At 43.2% G+C, this 17,579-nt stretch overlaps 4 protein-coding genes across 4 annotated transcripts; 3 read left to right on the top strand and 1 right to left on the bottom strand.

Annotated features, from left to right (window-relative positions):
• On the top strand, positions 1-1,390 carry LOC127754654 (pectinesterase-like). Its single transcript, XM_052280222.1, has 2 exons — positions 1-325; positions 686-1,390. The coding sequence occupies exons 1-2, from the start codon at positions 1-3 to the stop codon at positions 1,342-1,344; spliced, it is 984 nt and encodes a 327-aa protein (XP_052136182.1). The 3' UTR covers positions 1,345-1,390.
• Positions 1,391-3,730: 2,340 nt separating this feature from the next.
• Positions 3,731-4,786, top strand: LOC127755359 (uncharacterized). Its single transcript, XM_052281014.1, has one exon. The coding sequence runs from the start codon at positions 3,766-3,768 to the stop codon at positions 4,453-4,455; it is 690 nt and encodes a 229-aa protein (XP_052136974.1). The 5' UTR covers positions 3,731-3,765; the 3' UTR covers positions 4,456-4,786.
• A 1,541-nt stretch (positions 4,787-6,327) lies between these two features.
• LOC127754256 (uncharacterized) lies at positions 6,328-7,729 on the top strand. Its single transcript, XM_052279738.1, has one exon. It carries the CDS (start codon positions 6,342-6,344, stop codon positions 7,083-7,085), a length of 744 nt encoding a protein of 247 aa, XP_052135698.1. The 5' UTR covers positions 6,328-6,341; the 3' UTR covers positions 7,086-7,729.
• Positions 7,730-13,777: 6,048 nt separating this feature from the next.
• On the bottom strand, positions 13,778-15,000 carry LOC127755252 (uncharacterized). Its single transcript, XM_052280911.1, has one exon. It carries the CDS (start codon positions 14,811-14,813, stop codon positions 14,253-14,255), a length of 561 nt encoding a protein of 186 aa, XP_052136871.1. The 5' UTR covers positions 14,814-15,000; the 3' UTR covers positions 13,778-14,252.
• Between the last annotated feature and the right edge of the window lie 2,579 nt (positions 15,001-17,579).

Below are 17,579 nucleotides of genomic sequence, written 5' to 3'. Positions count from 1 at the left end.
ATGGTGCGGCCCAGTAGCGGCAGCGGCGGGAGGCGGCATCAGCGGCGATGGCCGCGCCCTCCCCTCCACAGTAGCGGCGTGCGGCGGCTTCGGCAGCGTGTGGCGGGAGGAGTGGCAGCCGCCCAGAGGCGCCGTCCCTCCGCTAGATCTGGCGGGAGGAAGGGCTTTAGAGCCGTGCCGCCACCAAATGAGCCGGTCACCTTGATGCTATCCCTGCCGCCGGCCCGCGTCGAGCTCGTCCACAAGCCCGACAACCGCGCCAAGCACTTCCGCCGCCGCACGTCGCCTGCAACCCGACATGCCTCCTGCTGCCTTTTGTTTGCCAGTAAATTCATATATGATTGTCTTTGTTTGACTTTCTGTATTGCCGGATCAGATTGGGCGGGAGGAAATTCATGGGTATTAGGTTTCTTGTGGGGATCAAATTCGTGAGGTTGAGATTAAATTTGGTATTTTCGTGTTATTTTTGGTTGTCTGGTTGATTAATTGATTTGGGGATCTATCTCGGGGATTTTTTTTTTTTAAGACAGACTTGGACTTGGGGAGGGACGGATCGCACGGACAGGTGAAAAATCGTGCATACGGACGAAAATCATGTGACGAATGAACAGAAAAATACGAATATTTATATTAGTTAGTTATAGATATAGATGTAGCTGTGCAAGGGCACGGATTATTAGGTCAGGACATGACCGTACTCCAGCCGTCGCTCTGCGCTGCGACTCAAACAGATCCCTTATCCATCGCTGCCGCATAGACGGGTACCAAGACACACTTTGGGCCCAAAACAACCTGCAGGTGTATCTGCGGTGCGACATCGCCGGAACAATTGATTTTGTGTATGGTAATGCGAAGGCCATTTTTCAGTATTGCCGCTTACTGGTGCGCAACCCGGGCAACGGCAAGCACAATGCCATCACGGCGCAGGGGCGCAACGACCCAACCAGCGAGGAGTCGGGGTTCGTACTCCAAGGTTGCAACATCACCGCCATGGAAGGAGAAAGCCTCGCGGGGGTGGATACCTATCTGGGGAGGCCCTGGAAGAACCATTCCAGGGTGGTTTTCATGGGCTGTTTCATGAGCGACATCATCAACCCTGACGGCTGGGTTCACTGGAACAAGGCAACACCTGTGGAGGAGACAACCAGGACAGTGGAGTACCTGGAGTATGGCAACAAAGGCGCTGGGGCAGAGACGGCCGACCGTGTGAAGTGGAAGGGCGTCCGGGTGATCACCGAGGCGGAGGCCAACCGTTTCACCGTTGATCACTTCATCAACGGTAACCAGTGGTTGCCCAACTTGGTCAACGGCGAGCAGATCAACTACACCCACGGTCTCATCTAGTTACACTCTTACACCATCATTGCATACATATATCACATGCTGTGTACTGGAGTATTGTATTGTATCAATGTCCCTTGTACTGTATGTGTGTAACTATATCCTCTACTATTTGCATACGTACCGTACGTACTCGTGCCTTATATTGTATTTGCTGGTACGTACATCCATGGTATGTATATATAAATAAATAAAGATGCATGAGCCATGTACTGCTCGTGCACTTGTATTATATACACTGTATAATCAATTGTCTGTTTATTAGTACTCCAGTATAAATCTTTGTATAGTTATGCATACAAAAGCACTAGCTAGCCTATACGTATATGCGATCTAGTAGATCAGTACGATACAAGTATATGGCCCTTGATAATGACTAGCCGATCCTTGCTGCCTACCCTACCTCAGCGCGATCGAGTTCACACTGAGTACTGTTTCCAGATTATCATTAATTTTCTAATGGTGGGGATTAGTGTGGGGGAAGGGATCGAGAAGGATACTCCTACTACACCATACACAGTGATCTGCTAATTAACCCACTGACGTAGGCAATAAAGACCAAACCTCCTCTGCACAAAGAGAGAATTAAGATAGCAGGAAAACTTTTTTTTTTTTGGAGACTCTTCGTTCTGATTCAAGCCAACAATAGCTGTTCACATCTGTTTGCTTTTGGGGGCTTTTTTGCGTCCTGAATGAACATAGCGCGCTGCTTGAAGGGATTCCTAGGACACATCTATCTATATATTATATACTAAAAGTTCATTAATCTTTATACAAACGCTCTCAAGACATCACGTGGGATTCCTATAATTGCTCCTAAGCTGTCACGTGACGCAATAAAAAAAGACGAGGATCCACATCTGTAGCGCATGTATTTGCGGACAAAACAGATCGATCTCTACCATTGGATCTAAAAAATTCCTAAACAAAAGAAATTCGGTAAATCTAATTGGAGAGGCCTCTCCAATTAGTCTTAACCAGAGACACCCACGTGTAGTACTTTAGGAGTTTTGGTTGCTATTAATCCATTATAAGCAAGTAGGGGAAATATTCCTATCATCTATGCTTCAAATAAAATTTTCTCTTAAATTACTCATCCGATTTACAATCCGATTACACCGTTGTGTTCTTAATAATTAAATCTTTACAACAAGATCTCACATGATTATATTTTGATGAAAAATCACAAATTACTTTTATGATATATATGTGTAAATTACTTTTAGATTTTACTAAGTTACTTCTTAGACATATAAAAGTAAATTCAGTAAAGCCTAAAAGTAATTTATATATATTATAGAAGTAACTTATAACAAAAAAGTAAGTTACTTTTAGATTTGATTAAAATACTTCCTATACATTCATAATGCTCTGAGGTGATTACTTTTATTATTTTTTTAGTTAATTCCATAATTTGTGCTGATTAATTTAATTTCTAGATAGAGTCATGTTTTTATCTCTACAACGGATTTACTTTAAATAACATGCTAAAGTTACCTTTGTTTTGTTATAAGTTACTTCTATAATATATGTAAATTACTTTTAGGTTTTACTGAATTTAAGAAAATTTAGTTGTTAGGCTTGCAGTTCTCTGAATTTTTCTGGTGTTGGTTCAACACCAGGTTGAATATATCGTGCCTCTGCTCAACTTCTGGTCTTTTTTCTTATGGCTACTTCTATCACCTAGCAGTTTTCTGAAATGCCCAACTACCGTTCTCGTATAACAGTGCAAATGTCATGCAAACGGAAAAAGAAAGTCGGCTCGTTGTGCCAAAATTTGTCGACATTTGGCTTTTGCTTTGTTCCTCTTTGCGGAAGATCGATGGTGTGCGTGCCATTGGAGTACAGATGAAATTTGTAGAAATTGGAATGGTCATGTACTATGTGAACAGGCACAAATTTTGAAATATATAGCAAATGTGCCACTGGAACAGATGAAATTGGAATCGGTGATGTACTCATATGAACAGGTACAAAGGGAATATTTTTCTAAACCCGAGAGCAATTACTCCGCATGTGACCACCGGTGTTGTTGTTGGTCACATCTCTATTTAGAGGTAGTGAGCGCGTCTAATGGCAAATAAGTTCGGTTCTAGCGGTAAAATGGTCACAACTCTCCTCAAACGCCTTGTCCTTATATCAGGCTTATGGGATCAAAAGATGAATGGAGGGTCCAAACACACCTAGAGAACCTCAAAAAGAAAATCTTGAAATTAAAAACAGAGAGAGAGAGGGTACAAGAATGAATGGAGAGTATTCATAACAAAACTGAACCCAACACTTGTGAAGCTCTCCTGATTACTAGCCAGCGATGCATGCAGGGAAAAGAAATTTTCCTACATATATAGAAAGAGAGTATATATATCAAACGACATCATCACCATGTGCATATGTTAGTTACCCTCAATTCCCATCCTAGCAAGCATGGCCGGCTCCTCCTCTCTTGCATCGCCTCGCTCACTACAGCTACCACTCCTCCTCCTTTTCCTCCTCGTTGCCGCTGCGATAGGCAGCTACGACCCCAAGGCGTTCTGCTCCAAGACGACAGACGTAGCATCGTGCCTTAGGGTGTTCCCGACACTCCCAGACATCGTCACCAAGGCGCAGGACAACAAAGAGTTGTACAAACGGCTGGTCCGCTACTGCTCATTCAAGACCTACGAGGCCAGGTCGCTCGCGGAATCCATGATTGCCACCACCACCGCCGCCAACCCCGCAAACATCGCCACCTTCTTCGAGCAGTGGAAAGGGGACGAGGCGATAACGACAAAAACACCTCCAGGCAAGTGCCTCTTGAGCTGCAACAAGACCATCGGCGAAGTTGACGCCATCCTAACCTGCGGACACACCTACATGGAAGACAGGCCCCCCATCATCCACCAGAACCTCACCGTCTTGTTCCATGGCGGCCACCCGCCGTCACTCTGCAAGAGTGGATGCCTTGACGGCTCGTCGTCAGAGGGAGAGGCCCTCCTCGCCACCAAGTTCAACTATATATGGAGCTTGTTGGATCTCATGGAAGCTGTCCTACCGGAATATCTTTCTGAGACTGGGACTGCGACGACAACGGTACCATCTCCCGACGTCGCTGCTGCGGCGGCCCCGGCGCCATGAGCAACTACATGCATGCAGTCCCTTCGATTCGATCGACCAGACCACAACAGTGCAGTGCTCTTGGAATCCCTATATACACGCATATACTATGTATCTAAGAAATAATTAAGATTTCACAGAGAGCATTTAAGAATCATGTTTCACTAATTGTTGCAGTATATAGTAGCCCATTTAATTTCATCCATCAGTTAGTGTTCTAATTCTTACAGTGGAATTGGATGTTCACCCCTCAAGTGCATACACATACTTGCTTCCCTATCACTCAAATAGTTACAAAATGTTCTGAAAAATAATTACAGCATTTATACAGCAAGCATCTATCATAACCAAACTTATGTTTTTTTTTGGCATGTAAAGATTGAATTTAGTTTTTTAGGCATAATTGTATTCTTGCCTTTAATTACTTGCTGCAATTGTGATTTTTCCTTTGCTTTTTACGGTTTGTGGTTTTGCCCTCACTTGTTGCAATTGTGATATACCAAGATATCTAAAAGAACAATATCTATCTGGCAACCAAACAACTACAAATATTGTTCCTCAGTCTTTAGTTTAGGCAAAGCAAAAAGTTCACTTTTATGGAAATTAATATTGAGGATAGGTAGTTGTTCTAAAACATATAGAAAATATTTTCAGCTTGCCCTAAATTATGATCCATATAAAAATTAAATTTACTGTGGGAGTTCGCTTCGATATATATATTTTTAGAAATCTTGAGCTGCAGTTAGGAGTCCGATCGTCTCAAGTTAGCATGCGCGTTTTTTAAACAGATTTCTTATATGATTTCCTTCTATATTACCAAAAGTGAACGATCTTAAAAACCGACTCAAATATGAATGTGTATTTTTAAAAGCAAACGAACTTAAAAACCGACTCATACACAGATGACGTACCAAAATACAGGCAAAAACATCTTCAATTTTTATAATAGTAGAGATTTTTCTCTTTGCAGAAGATCGATGGTGCGCATGCCACTGGAACAGATAAAATTTGTAGAAATTAGAATCGGTCATGTACTCATGTGAACAGGCACAAATTTTGGAATATCTAGCAAATGTGTACATGATTTCGAGATGTTCCCGTGTAAAATTTTTGAGCTACCCAGTGTATATTATTGAGATGTCCCGGTGCAAAAAATTCAGCAATGTGCAAAAGCCGTGATACAAATTTTGAGACACGGTCTTAATGTGTGCCTAACTTCCTACATAAAATGAAGATATATCTTCGTGTAAGATTTGATATATGTTCGTTAGATATGTCTCTGTAAAAAAAATTATATTTGCATGTGTAGAAATTTGAGATATGCCTGTAAAAAGTTAACATATGCACGAAGTGTCTTAAAAATAAAAAAGAGATATGTGTTTCAAAAGAAACTGAGGCATGGCCGTATGGAAGTTTTACATGTATGTGAAAAAAGGTATATAAAATAGGAGATGCAATTTTCCAGTTTTTCGGAGAAAGTATTTTTCTGAACCCGATAGGTGAGTGGCAACAACTTCGTCTGATGTGACCGCCGGGGTTGCCATTGGTCACATCTCTATTAGAGGTAGTTAACACGTCTAGCGGCAGTTCTAGCGGTAAAATGGTTGCAACTCTATTCAAACGCCTAGTACTTACATGAAGCTTAGTTATGGGAGCAAAGATGAATGGACGGTTCAAACACACCTAGAGAACATTTAAAAGAAAAATCTTGAAATTAAAAAAAAAAGAAGACAGAGATGGGTACAAGAATGAATGGACAGTATTCATAACCAAACTGAACCCGACACTTGTGAAGCTCTCCAGATTACCAGCCAATGATGCATGCAGGGAAAAGAAATTTTGCTATATATATAGAGAGAGAGATAAAGAGAGTATATATATATATATAAAATCCATAGCATGTGCATATGTTACCCTCATTCTCATCCTACCAAAGCATGGCGGGCTCCTTTAATCCTGCATCGTGTCGCTCACTGCTGCTGCCACTCCGCCTCCGCCTCCGCCTCCTCCTCCTCCTCCTAGCCGCTGCAGTCAGTGGCGCCACCGGCAGCTACGACCCCAAGGCATTCTGCTCCAAGACGACAGACGTAGCGTCGTGCCTCAGGGTGTACCCAACACTCCCGGACGACGTCGCCAAGTCGCAGGATAACGAGCAGCTCTACACACGGCTGTACGACTACTGTGGAGTCAAGATCTACGAGGCCTCATCGCTCGCAGAATCCATGATTGCAACCACCACCGCCGCCGACCCCGTGATCATCGCCACCTTCTTCCCGCAGTGGAAAGGGGACGAGGCGATAACGACAAAAACACATCCAGGCAAGTGCCTCTTGAGCTGCAACAAGACCATCGGCGACGTTGACGCCATCCAGACCTGCGGAAACACCTACATGGAAGACAGGCCCCCTATGATCCACCAGAATCTCACTGTCTTGTTCCACGGCGGCCACCCGCTGCCGCTCTGCAAGAGTGGATGCCCGGAGAGGTCGTCCTCGGAGGGCGAGGCCATCCTCGCCACAAAGTTCAAGTATATATGGACCTTGTTGGATCTCCTGGAAGCTGTCCTCCCGGAATATCTTTCTGAGACTGCCACCGGTGCTAAACATAAGACGACGACACCATCTCCCGCTGCAGCGTCCACGGCGCCATGAGCAGCTAGATATCTACGTGCAGCATCTAATTCATTCGCTTTGATCGACCACACCACACAGTGCAGTGCACATGGAATCCATATATACACTACACGCATATATATGCTATGCTATGTATCTAATTAAGAAATAATTAAGACTTCACACAGAGCATTTAAAATTCAAGTTTCACTAATTTTTGCAGTATATATATAGTAGCCCATTTAATTTGATCCATCGGTTAGGGTCTCACTGTATTACTGTCTGTTTTGCATGTGTCTTTTATTCTGTCCAAAATAGTGTCTAATCCTTACAAATGGAATTGGATTTTTCACCACACAAGTGCATATACACGTGCTTGCTTCCTTATCACTCAAATAGTTACAAAATGTTCTGAAAAATAATTGCAGCATTTATACAGCAAGCATCTATCATAACCAAATTTATGTTTTTTTTTTAGCATGTGTTTGAATTTAGTTTTTAGGCATAATTGTATTCTTGCCTTTACTTGCTGCAATTATGATTTTGCCTTTGCTTTTTACGGTTTGTGATTTTGCCCTCACTTGCTGCAATTGTTGTATACCAAGATATCTAAAAGGACAATACCTATCTGGCAACCAAACAACTACAAATATTGTTCCTCGGAGTCTTTAGTCTAGGCAAAGCAAAAAGTTCACTATCATGGAAATTAATATTGAGGATAGGTAGTTGTTCTAAAACATATAGCAAATATTTTCATAAAAATCAATGTGTCATCCGCATACTGCAAGATAAATAGACCATCATCAATAAGATGTGGTACTACTCCTGTTTGATATGATCGTTATGGGCTCGGAGTTGGTAAATTGAAGGAAAATTGATTTAGAAAATAGAAAAAATGGTTCTACCACCTAAAATACATCACATGCCTCCAACCACCTGTTCACTAAATCATTCTCTACCCCGGCCCAAACATAACGAGAGGAAGAGCAGGCTGTGGCCCACGACAGTGATGGTCTAACTTCTACGGTGAGCAGGCATGGAGCTGAGAGCTGGTGATGCTAGTGCACTGTGTGGTGGGGTTGTTAACGACCAAATTTGGTAAGTCATGAACCAGGTTCGGCATTGGAATCGAAGTGGATTCAACAGAGGATTGTGTTCGAAGAACAGAGTGCGCATCGGTTAAAGTCTGCATCGGCTGAGTTGCATCGGACAGAGGACAGCCGATTCCATTAAGATGGTTGTAAAGCCGTTTCTGGAATCGATCAATGTGCTACACAAGGATTACCACGATGGAGATATGTTCTCAGATAGGCAATTGTATCTATTATTTAGGATATTTTGAATAGTTTCCTTAGAGATATGTTTGGGTAAAAGTCTGTCGTAAAGACTTATGTATGTCTTAGAGTTTGTTAAAGATGATAGTCGTGTCCGGCAAGGACCTATTATATGTATCTCGGGTATAAATATAACCCGACCCCATGTAATTTACAACAACAATTCAATAATACTTTCGGCGCATCGCCACCCTTTTTACTTTCGTTTATTTCGACGAGTTCTTGCTTTCGGGTTGAGCTGCATCGATTTCGATCTTCAACAGGAGGTAAACTTGTCATGGCGGTTAGCGTTCTCGGGATTAGTGCTTCCATCTTTATGACACTCTAATCTTGTTTATGTAATTCGTCGAGTTATCATATATGCTCCATAATCTTTGTTACTTGCACCATCTAACCCGCAATCGGTTGGTTTTTATTGTTAGAGAGTAGTCGATAGAGTTATATCTTGTTATTAATCTAAATTATATAGCATATCCACCATCTCTTAGAGGTTTTCATCAACTCGTCTAGATCTTATATTTATCTTTATGCTTAATGCTGCATCGGTTGAGTTTGATCTATTAAGTATTGTCTATAATTATAATATCTAGCTTGTTTTATGACAATTGATAGAGATAGTATCGGGGTTTCAGCCGATCTTACCTGATTTAGCTATTTTATACCTTATATGCTTGATTGTTATGCTAAATCTGCCCTTTATATTAAGATCTTATCGCATTAGAGTATATTAGGCTTTCTGTTTAATATATTTTATCTGTTTTAATATCTTAATACAAAGTGGTATCGGAATATTAGCCGATACATGCTAGATCTATTTGATCGGCTATGCTATAAGCGTTTATATAATCCTTAATTTAATGCACCTTTAGACTTAAGTTTATACTGTCTCGACATGCTGTTCGATCTATCCCAATCACTTAGTTTAAATATACATCGAGAGAAAGATTATATGTCGTTGATATCTACAGCCGATCGGGTAGATTTAGTTTTATATTGCTTTATTCTTTGTTGCCGATCTATTGCCCATATCATCGGCTCAACGATTAACGATATGTCATCGGCTCCTAGCCGATCGGCTATCGTTTATATATTTAACCTCGTTTTCTTGTTTTTTCTTCTTGTTGATTGTAGGATCAAATCAACTGGCACGCTCACGAACCTAAAAGCAATATTTTGGACCTGCACAGGAATTAAGCAGATCTTCCAGACCAACGTGTGTTTTTCGCATCAACAGGGGTGCATATGGCAAGATGGCAAGGTGTATGCAGGCCAGGCCAATATGCTAGATGTGCAGGGTTGATGATGGGGGGCCTATATATGTGGCTCGGTAGCCAGAAGTAAGGGAGGGCTCCGCACATGCGCCACCGTTTGTGGGAGACGACGACATATATGGGCCACTATAGCGAAGGCCTTCGGACACTATTGTAAAAACCCTCATTAGTGTGGGTTCCCCAAACAGCACTACTCTTTGAGCACCGATGAGGGAGGTGGCATTAGTGTCGGATTAGGAACCAGCACTGACGTGCTTCTACAAAGCACAAAAAATGGGAGGACGGTTCAAAGTATCGGCATACACAGAACCAATCCCCATTCAAGAACAATAGCACCAGATCAGACTCACTGCCGCCATCCCAGCAGAGCCACCCGATATTGTCGTCAATCTTCTTCGCTGCGATCTTCCTCATTGAGCCTACTTACCGCCGTCTCTTTGTAACGGGAACATGTCCGGATCAGGAGTAGGAGTCCTCCGGTGCTACCTTTCCCTTCTTCTTGATGGCATCGTCTTTCTCCTCCACCCTTCTCCCCGCCTGCTATCTTCTCCTATCTTCCCAGCCTCTCTGTCAAGCCACTCAATCTGGACTCGCCAGCCTCCCGGACAAGCCGCTCAATCTAGAAAGAGGGGGCACGCAATAGCAAGCTGGAAAGGGAAAAGATGAGACAAGAAGTGAGAGGCAGGGGCGGGCCCAGGATTTAGACATTGGGCATTCCAAATAGGTAGGGGTAAAACAAAATTCTTTTTAGCTCCAGAAGTCTAATAATTGATTGGTATAATATCACACATTACTATTTGTATAATACTATAGCATATAGAACACAAAATTGGCCAGAACTTTATAAATTGGTAGAATTGATCATAAGTCCAAATTCTTTAACATATAGAAGTGCTGATTGTTCGACATATGAAAGTGGCAACATATAAAACATGTAAAGGATAGAAAATGGCATATTTTAAAAATGAGTGATGATGTCCTCATCCTTTAACTTGTAAAAAGAATTCTCTTCCAATGAATGTTGATTTTTGCTCATCTTACTTCTTGTTTTTATATAGTTCATTGAAGAAAACACCCTCTCTAAATTCTCTAAATCCCACGTGGGCACCACATGTCATTATCACCCCTCCTCTTCTTCCTCCTCTCTCCCCAACTCCCCTTTCTTCATCTCTCTCGCCCCTCTCCTCTGTCCACTCTCCAGGCACGAGTGAAGAGGGTCGGCGCGCGGCGGCCGGTGGGAGAGGAGGGAGCGGCTGCTTGCCATATCGGCTAAATCCGTTTCCGACTCTGTTTCCAGCTGATGCGCAATCCAACTCTTAACCCAACTCGATTCTGCACCAAATCCACCTTGATTTGTTCTTGCTTCCCCGAGTATGATGCAAAATTCCGTTGTTAACAGTAACTTAAACAAAAGGAAAGTAACTATGTCACAACATTAAAAGTAAATCCGTTATGGATGTAAAAACATTAGTCTATCTAGAAATTAAATGTAATTAGCACAAATTATGGAATTGACTAAAAATGATAATAAAATAAACAACTCACAACATTATAAATGTATAAGAAGTAATTTAATCAAATCAAAAAAGTTATATATATATATATATGTATGTATGTATATATATGTATGTATGTATATGTATGTATGTATGTATGTATATATGTATGTATGTATATATATATGTGTGTGTGTGTGTGTGTGTATATATATGTATGTATATATGTGTGTGTATATATATATATAACTAATATAAATATTCGTATTTTTCCGGTCGTCACACCGGTTTTTCGTCCCACTTCGTCACCCCCCCCCCCAAAATCCCAATCCGAATCCAATCAAACCTCGTAAAAAAATCACAATCACAATCGGAGTTCAATCACACAAATCATGATGCATGTACACATATATATCCAAATAAAAACCAAAAATTAGATCGAAGGGGGTTGCCGCCGCCGCCGTTGCTGAACCACTGCCGTCGCCGTCGCAGGGATGACTGGCCACCGGCGGCTCCCCTCTTACTGGAACCAGTGGTGGGGAAGAGCGCCGCCGCCGCCGTCGTCGGTGGTGGGGGAGGACTCTGCCGCCGCCGCCGCTCGCGGGGCACCTCCCCTCCCGCTAGATCCGCCGCCGGTGGTGGGGGAGGGTGCCGCCGACGCCACCGTGGGTGGTGGGGGTGCCGCCGCAACCGCCGCCGTATCCATCGCCGCGGATCTAGGGCGGGAGGGAGGCGAGAGGGGAGGAGGGAGCCGCCGTCGGCCCGCGGCCGCCGCCACCGCCGACGGGCCCATTCGCCGACACTGCCGACACCACCATCGCCGCCGGATCTAGGGCAGGAGGGAGGCGAGAGGGGAAAAGGGAGCCGCAGCCGCCGCCACAACCACCGGATCTGCCGTGGGAGGGAGCCTAGAGGGGGTGGAGGGAGCCGCCGCCGACGCCGCCCCCACTCTCGGGAGGAGGGGTGACGCCGCCGACCCGAGAGGGAGAGGAGGAGGAGGGGGAGCGCCGCCGCCGACGTCGCTCGGGGGAGGGCGCCGCCGCCGCCGCCGCTCACGGGAGGAGGGGTGCCGCCGCCGCTCGGGGGCGCGGAGGGGAGGGCGGCGAAGGCGAAGTGAGATGGGAGGGATGGAAATGGGCTAGGGTTTCGGCGGCTGAGAGGAAGGGGGTTTTGTTTCCCCACTATCGACGCTCGGCCGTCCGATAAAAACCCTAGAGATCGGATGGCCGGTGTCGTCCGGGCCGAAATCGGCCCAAGAGGGATCAAGAGTGAGGCCTCTTTTCCGGCCCAAGCCCAGGTTGTGGCCTGGGGGAGGAAAAGTGAGCCCGCGCGTGTGCAAAAGGCCGTGGGCCGACCGGCAAGGGCCGGAAATAAGTCTATTTTAAGTCCCTCGGGCCGAAGAAAAGAGAATAAGTTCATTTTTAGTGCTCATTTTCTTCAGAAGCATTACAATTATAGTTATTGAATGTGTTTATTTCGAAGCAAACCTAAAAGGAAGTATTTCCTTTCTTTTTCCAATTAAATAATTGTTAAATGATGTATTTCCTTTCTTTTTCCAATTAAATAATTGTTAAATGATGTTTGTATTAATAAAATTAGCAATTAAGCTCTGAAAAGTCCAATATAATTTCAAAGAGCGTAACTAATCATGGAGAATTTTAAAAAAATTAAATTTAACCATGTCATTTTATTTGACACTTGCTTTACTTGTAAATTTATTTAATTATACACATATACCTACTTAAAAATACCAAATATTTCAGCGAATTTGTATTTTTAATTAATTGCATATTTTTCTGATATGTACGCTTCCCGTTGCAACGCACGGGCACTTTTGCTAAATCAACCAACACTTTTGGTCAATATACACACTCCGTAATCACCCGGTGCAACGCACGGGCACTTTTATCTTTAGGAAAGTGTGTTTAGTGTCCGATAAGGACTTTATGTTTTCCTTTTATCTTTAGGAAAGTTTCTTTCTTGTTCAAGAATGACTAGTATCTACCCATGGGTATAAATATATACACCGAGGTCATTGTAAACTATCTCATAGATAAATACAACTACTCTCGGCGCATTGCCACCCTATTTCCTAAGGTTTTTACTTATCACGGCGGAACTTGGCACCTGACACGGGACTGCATCGGCTTTCGATCTCCAGCGAAGGGGTAAGTCCTATGTTCCGCTTGCCAAATAGGGTGGGTCCTGCCGAGATTTAGTCAACTACTATTAGGTATGTGGTATCCATAACCCTGACAACTATTATTAATGATTTCTTTTTATGAAGAGGAACTGATGTGTTGGCATCAATGCCAGTTCTTGCTTACGATGGGTGCGAGCGAGGGGTGTTGGTAGGAAACCCCTTATAATTAGCATCGGATTTTCCTCAACCATCACTGATAGGGTAGTGTGATTGTGTTGTTCTTACTACTAGGCTAATATGTGGATGTTAATACATTAGCGACCAGAAAACTGTGTCATCCTTCCTAAATCGTCACTTCAAAAAAAACTGTCAAATGACCACATATCTGGTTATTAACTTCATATTTGCCAATATATATTTTTAGGGGAACATTTGCCAATATATAAGAGAATCAAAAGCCGCTACATATTATTAGTGCAAGTCAATATATAGAAATCATTCTCCCCATAGAAATAGTTACAATGTGCACATCTTGAAAATAACAATCTCAGTTATTCAACAACATAGGAGTATATAACAATAACACCCACACTGGTATGATAAAAATTCCTATTCCTCGATTGGAGGTGGGAACAGACACATGCGCACCCATCCAAATAAATAAAAGAACAATTGTAAGGGAAGCATTTGTGTTGCTAACCTAGAAAGATTTATTTGGTAGGTAAATTCTGGTAGTAGGATGGCAAATCAAAGTGCCCAATATATAGTATGTATTCAGGGGTAGATCCAGCGTGGGTGCTAGGGGACTCGAGTCCCCCCTATCCCGCTGGACCACCATTGGTAGAAGGAGAAATGAAAGGGGAAAATAGAGAGAAAATGAAAAGTAGGGAGGACTGAAGAAGAAAGAAAGAGATCATGAGTCCTCCCCTTAAATCTTGTTGTGGATCCGCCCCTTAATGTATCTAGGACTTTGTGCCTAGGATCTGCGTGATGAGGTCGTGTGCGACACCCAACATCTTCCAGGCTTGGTGGAACTTGTCGGCGATAGTGACCTCTTCTATATCGCACGACCGGATGGGGCACGCGCTCATGCAGATGGGCGGTTGTTTAAGAAAGCTCACGAGGAAACCGTCCAAGTCCCTGTACTTTTTGTTGACGTCGGCGGAGGCGGAGAAGAAGGCGGCGAGGGCGTTGGAGAGGGTGTCGACGCTGGCGGTGCACTGCTGGAGGCAGACGGGTGGCACGCCCTTCCCCTTCATGGTGGCTAGCAGCTTGGTAGCCATCGCCTTGGCCTCCGTCGTGTGGTTGGCGATTGCCCGCAGGTACAGCTCCGCGAGAGGACCCACCGTCGTCGCCTTCCGGGCCTCCGGGATGCCCGACAACAACTCCACGCACGCCTTCTTGTCTCCTGTACGCGAGCATGGCCCCACGATGCTCGCCGGGGCATCACCTGCTTCTTGCGCCGCCACCCACCCGCCCACCACCTGCAGGCCAACTAGTACCAACAGCCCGACGGCCGCCATTAATTTGCTACGTACTCCCTGCGATATGATCGAGCTGACCGGCCTCCTAATTAATTGCGTTATGCTTATGCATATATAACACAATGAATCAATGGGTTACTAATTACTGGTGATCAGGACGGAGGCAAGCAACTACTCCTCCTACCTTAATTCTCGCTGCATCTGCATACATGCATGAATGGTTCTCTTCTCTCTAGCTAACACTTAACAGGACGTACGTACACGTACGCATGCATTTGACCAACAAGTTTTGCATCCATGGTCGCCCATAGTTTTGTCGTCCATTCATTTCCTTTCCTTTCTCATCGTCTTGTCCTTTTTAAACATTGGTTGTAATAGCTTTTAGCCTGGCCACTGATTAGCCTAAACCAAGCCTTCTATGCATAGTTCCAGGCCAAGTGTCGTTTCACCCGATCGATCATATATAAGCTTTCATTGTAGTATATAGTTTGACCGCACAAAGCGGTATTCTTGGTTTCCTTCTCAGAAAAGTATGGATACACTAATATGCGTTGAAAATAATTAATATCAGTAATTAATTAGCCTATCAGGACCAAATGCACTTTAAGGAGAATTGTTTTCAATCTATTTGGTGGAACCTTTTTGAAGCAATTTTGTACAGGAGATTATATTGCATAAACTTATGGGTATAAACTGGGTGAGTAGCTCTAGGGATTGTACCTTCGGTGTTAAAATCAGTGTATGTTGTTTGGTTGCTTGCATGAAAACATATTGGAGGTTACAGATTTTGTTTGATTGTTGCATGAAGCTGAGTTTGGTTACCTTCTTTTCTTGAAGGTGAGATTATACCTCCTTTCATTTTCATAATTAAGACATGTGCAGGCAACCAAACGATCCATCTAATCCTTTTAGTATTAATTACTCTTCCATGTGATGCTCTTGCCTTAAAAGAGAGAGGAACTAGTGGATAAAAGGGAGGTTGAAAAACGCCCCTCTATCATATCTATAGAAATAGAATAGTCCATTTATACAGAATGGTAAAGAGGGCTTTTCTACGATCATCAATTCCAGAAATCCATACAAATACGAAGGGTATTTTATCCTTATCAACTGGATCTTCTCGCACCCGGTAACAAACATACATAAACCATTTCTTCAAGTACGTGTCCAGATAGCCCAAAGTCTCGATAGTTAGCTCTAGGTTTTCTGGTAAAAAAAATAACGTCGATGAAGACGTGTCGGTGCACTATTACGTCACAGGGATTGCAATTTTTCTCGCATTTTCTAATTTTCACTCAAACTCAAGGGTAAACTTTGCTTCATGTTTTTATGTCTTGCCTTCAACCATTCCTGACGTGAAAGCGCTGCTGCTTGTACATGATTTCCTATCTAAAGATGCCAGTTCCTCTGTTATTTTGCTTCGGTTAGCTCTCTTTTCGAAGGGTGAAAGCAAAGTTGTTTCAAATAGAAGATTTGGTATGGAAGACAATTTTGCCTTTGGGTTCTCGATCTAAGGAGTTTGATAAGTAGTCACCTAGTTGGGAAGGTCCTTACCGAGTGTGCAGGATTGTTAGAGGAAATGCATATTTTTTTGGAGACACTTTAAGGAGAGCGTTTTCAGATAACAATCAATGGGAAATACTTGAAGAAATATTTTCCATACGTTTGGCAAGATGCTTAGGAGGTCCTATGGTCGGTAAATGGATTATCGCCCTAAGACAGCATGTTCTATGTTTTTAGATTCACAATGTTCATCAAAAAGGTAGGGGGGCATATGTTTACACCCAAATTTGCCATCTAGGATCGAAATAGGGAAATTTGCCAAGATTTGGGAAATCTGTCAGTTTCCTCCATAGGGCAGATTTGACCGCCGTATAAGGGACGGTTAGACAGCAGCCTGAGAGCCGGTCAGACTGGCGGCACGTGGCCGGTCAAACCGACGGAGTCCGAGACAGACTCTGTTTTCGTCGGGTCTCAGGAGGCTGTTTCGGGTTTCCTTTGATTTCTACCCCGAGTTAGACGTGGAGGAGGTCCTGTAGGAGGCAAAACCAATCCCTATATAAGGGATAAGGCCGGTTCAAACAATGTATTCACAATCTACACAATCAATTGAATTTTCTTTTTCAATATTACTTCTACTTTTTTTATATAGCTCTACTTTAGTTCATCCATCTTTATCGATTTGCGCCACAAATCGTCCGCCTTCGCTGTGAGAGTGCAAAATCCTTTGTAGGTTTGTCCTGTAAACCTTCCGTTTGCCCTCGAGATAGGTAGTTATCCATCATTCTATCTAAATCGGCTTCGCTAGCCGGTTTAATCTATCAAAACCCATCTTGGTTTAGTTTTTTGCTGGATTGAGGTGGTTGGTGATTCTATATCACCGCAAGGTATTTAGGTGTTGCGATCATGATTGTCTTCTTGCTAAAAAAGTTGCCAACATTGTCCAGATAGCCCAAAGTCTCGATAGTTAACTCTAGGTCTTCTGGTAAAAAAACAATATCGATAAAAGCGTGTCGGTGCACTATTACGTCACAGGGATTGGAATTTTTCTCGCATTTTCGTTTTTTCACTCAAACTCAAAGGGTAAACTTTGCTTCATGTTTTTATGTCTTGACTTCAACCATTCCTGACGTGAAAGCGCTGCTTGTACATGACTTCCTATCTAAAGATGCCAGTTCTCTGGTTTTTTGCTTCGGTTAGCTCTCTTTTCAAATTTTTGATTTACTTTCGCACCAAACCAAAAACCTCTGTTCTTTTCATCTTGCAATTTCATTAAAATCTCCAGCACAGAGCCATGGTAGATTA

This window comes from Oryza glaberrima, chromosome 11 (genome assembly GCF_000147395.1).
Source record: "Oryza glaberrima chromosome 11, OglaRS2, whole genome shotgun sequence".
In the NCBI taxonomy this organism is placed as follows: Eukaryota; Viridiplantae; Streptophyta; class Magnoliopsida; order Poales; family Poaceae; genus Oryza; species Oryza glaberrima.
This window is presented reverse-complemented; position numbering and strand designations above follow the sequence as displayed.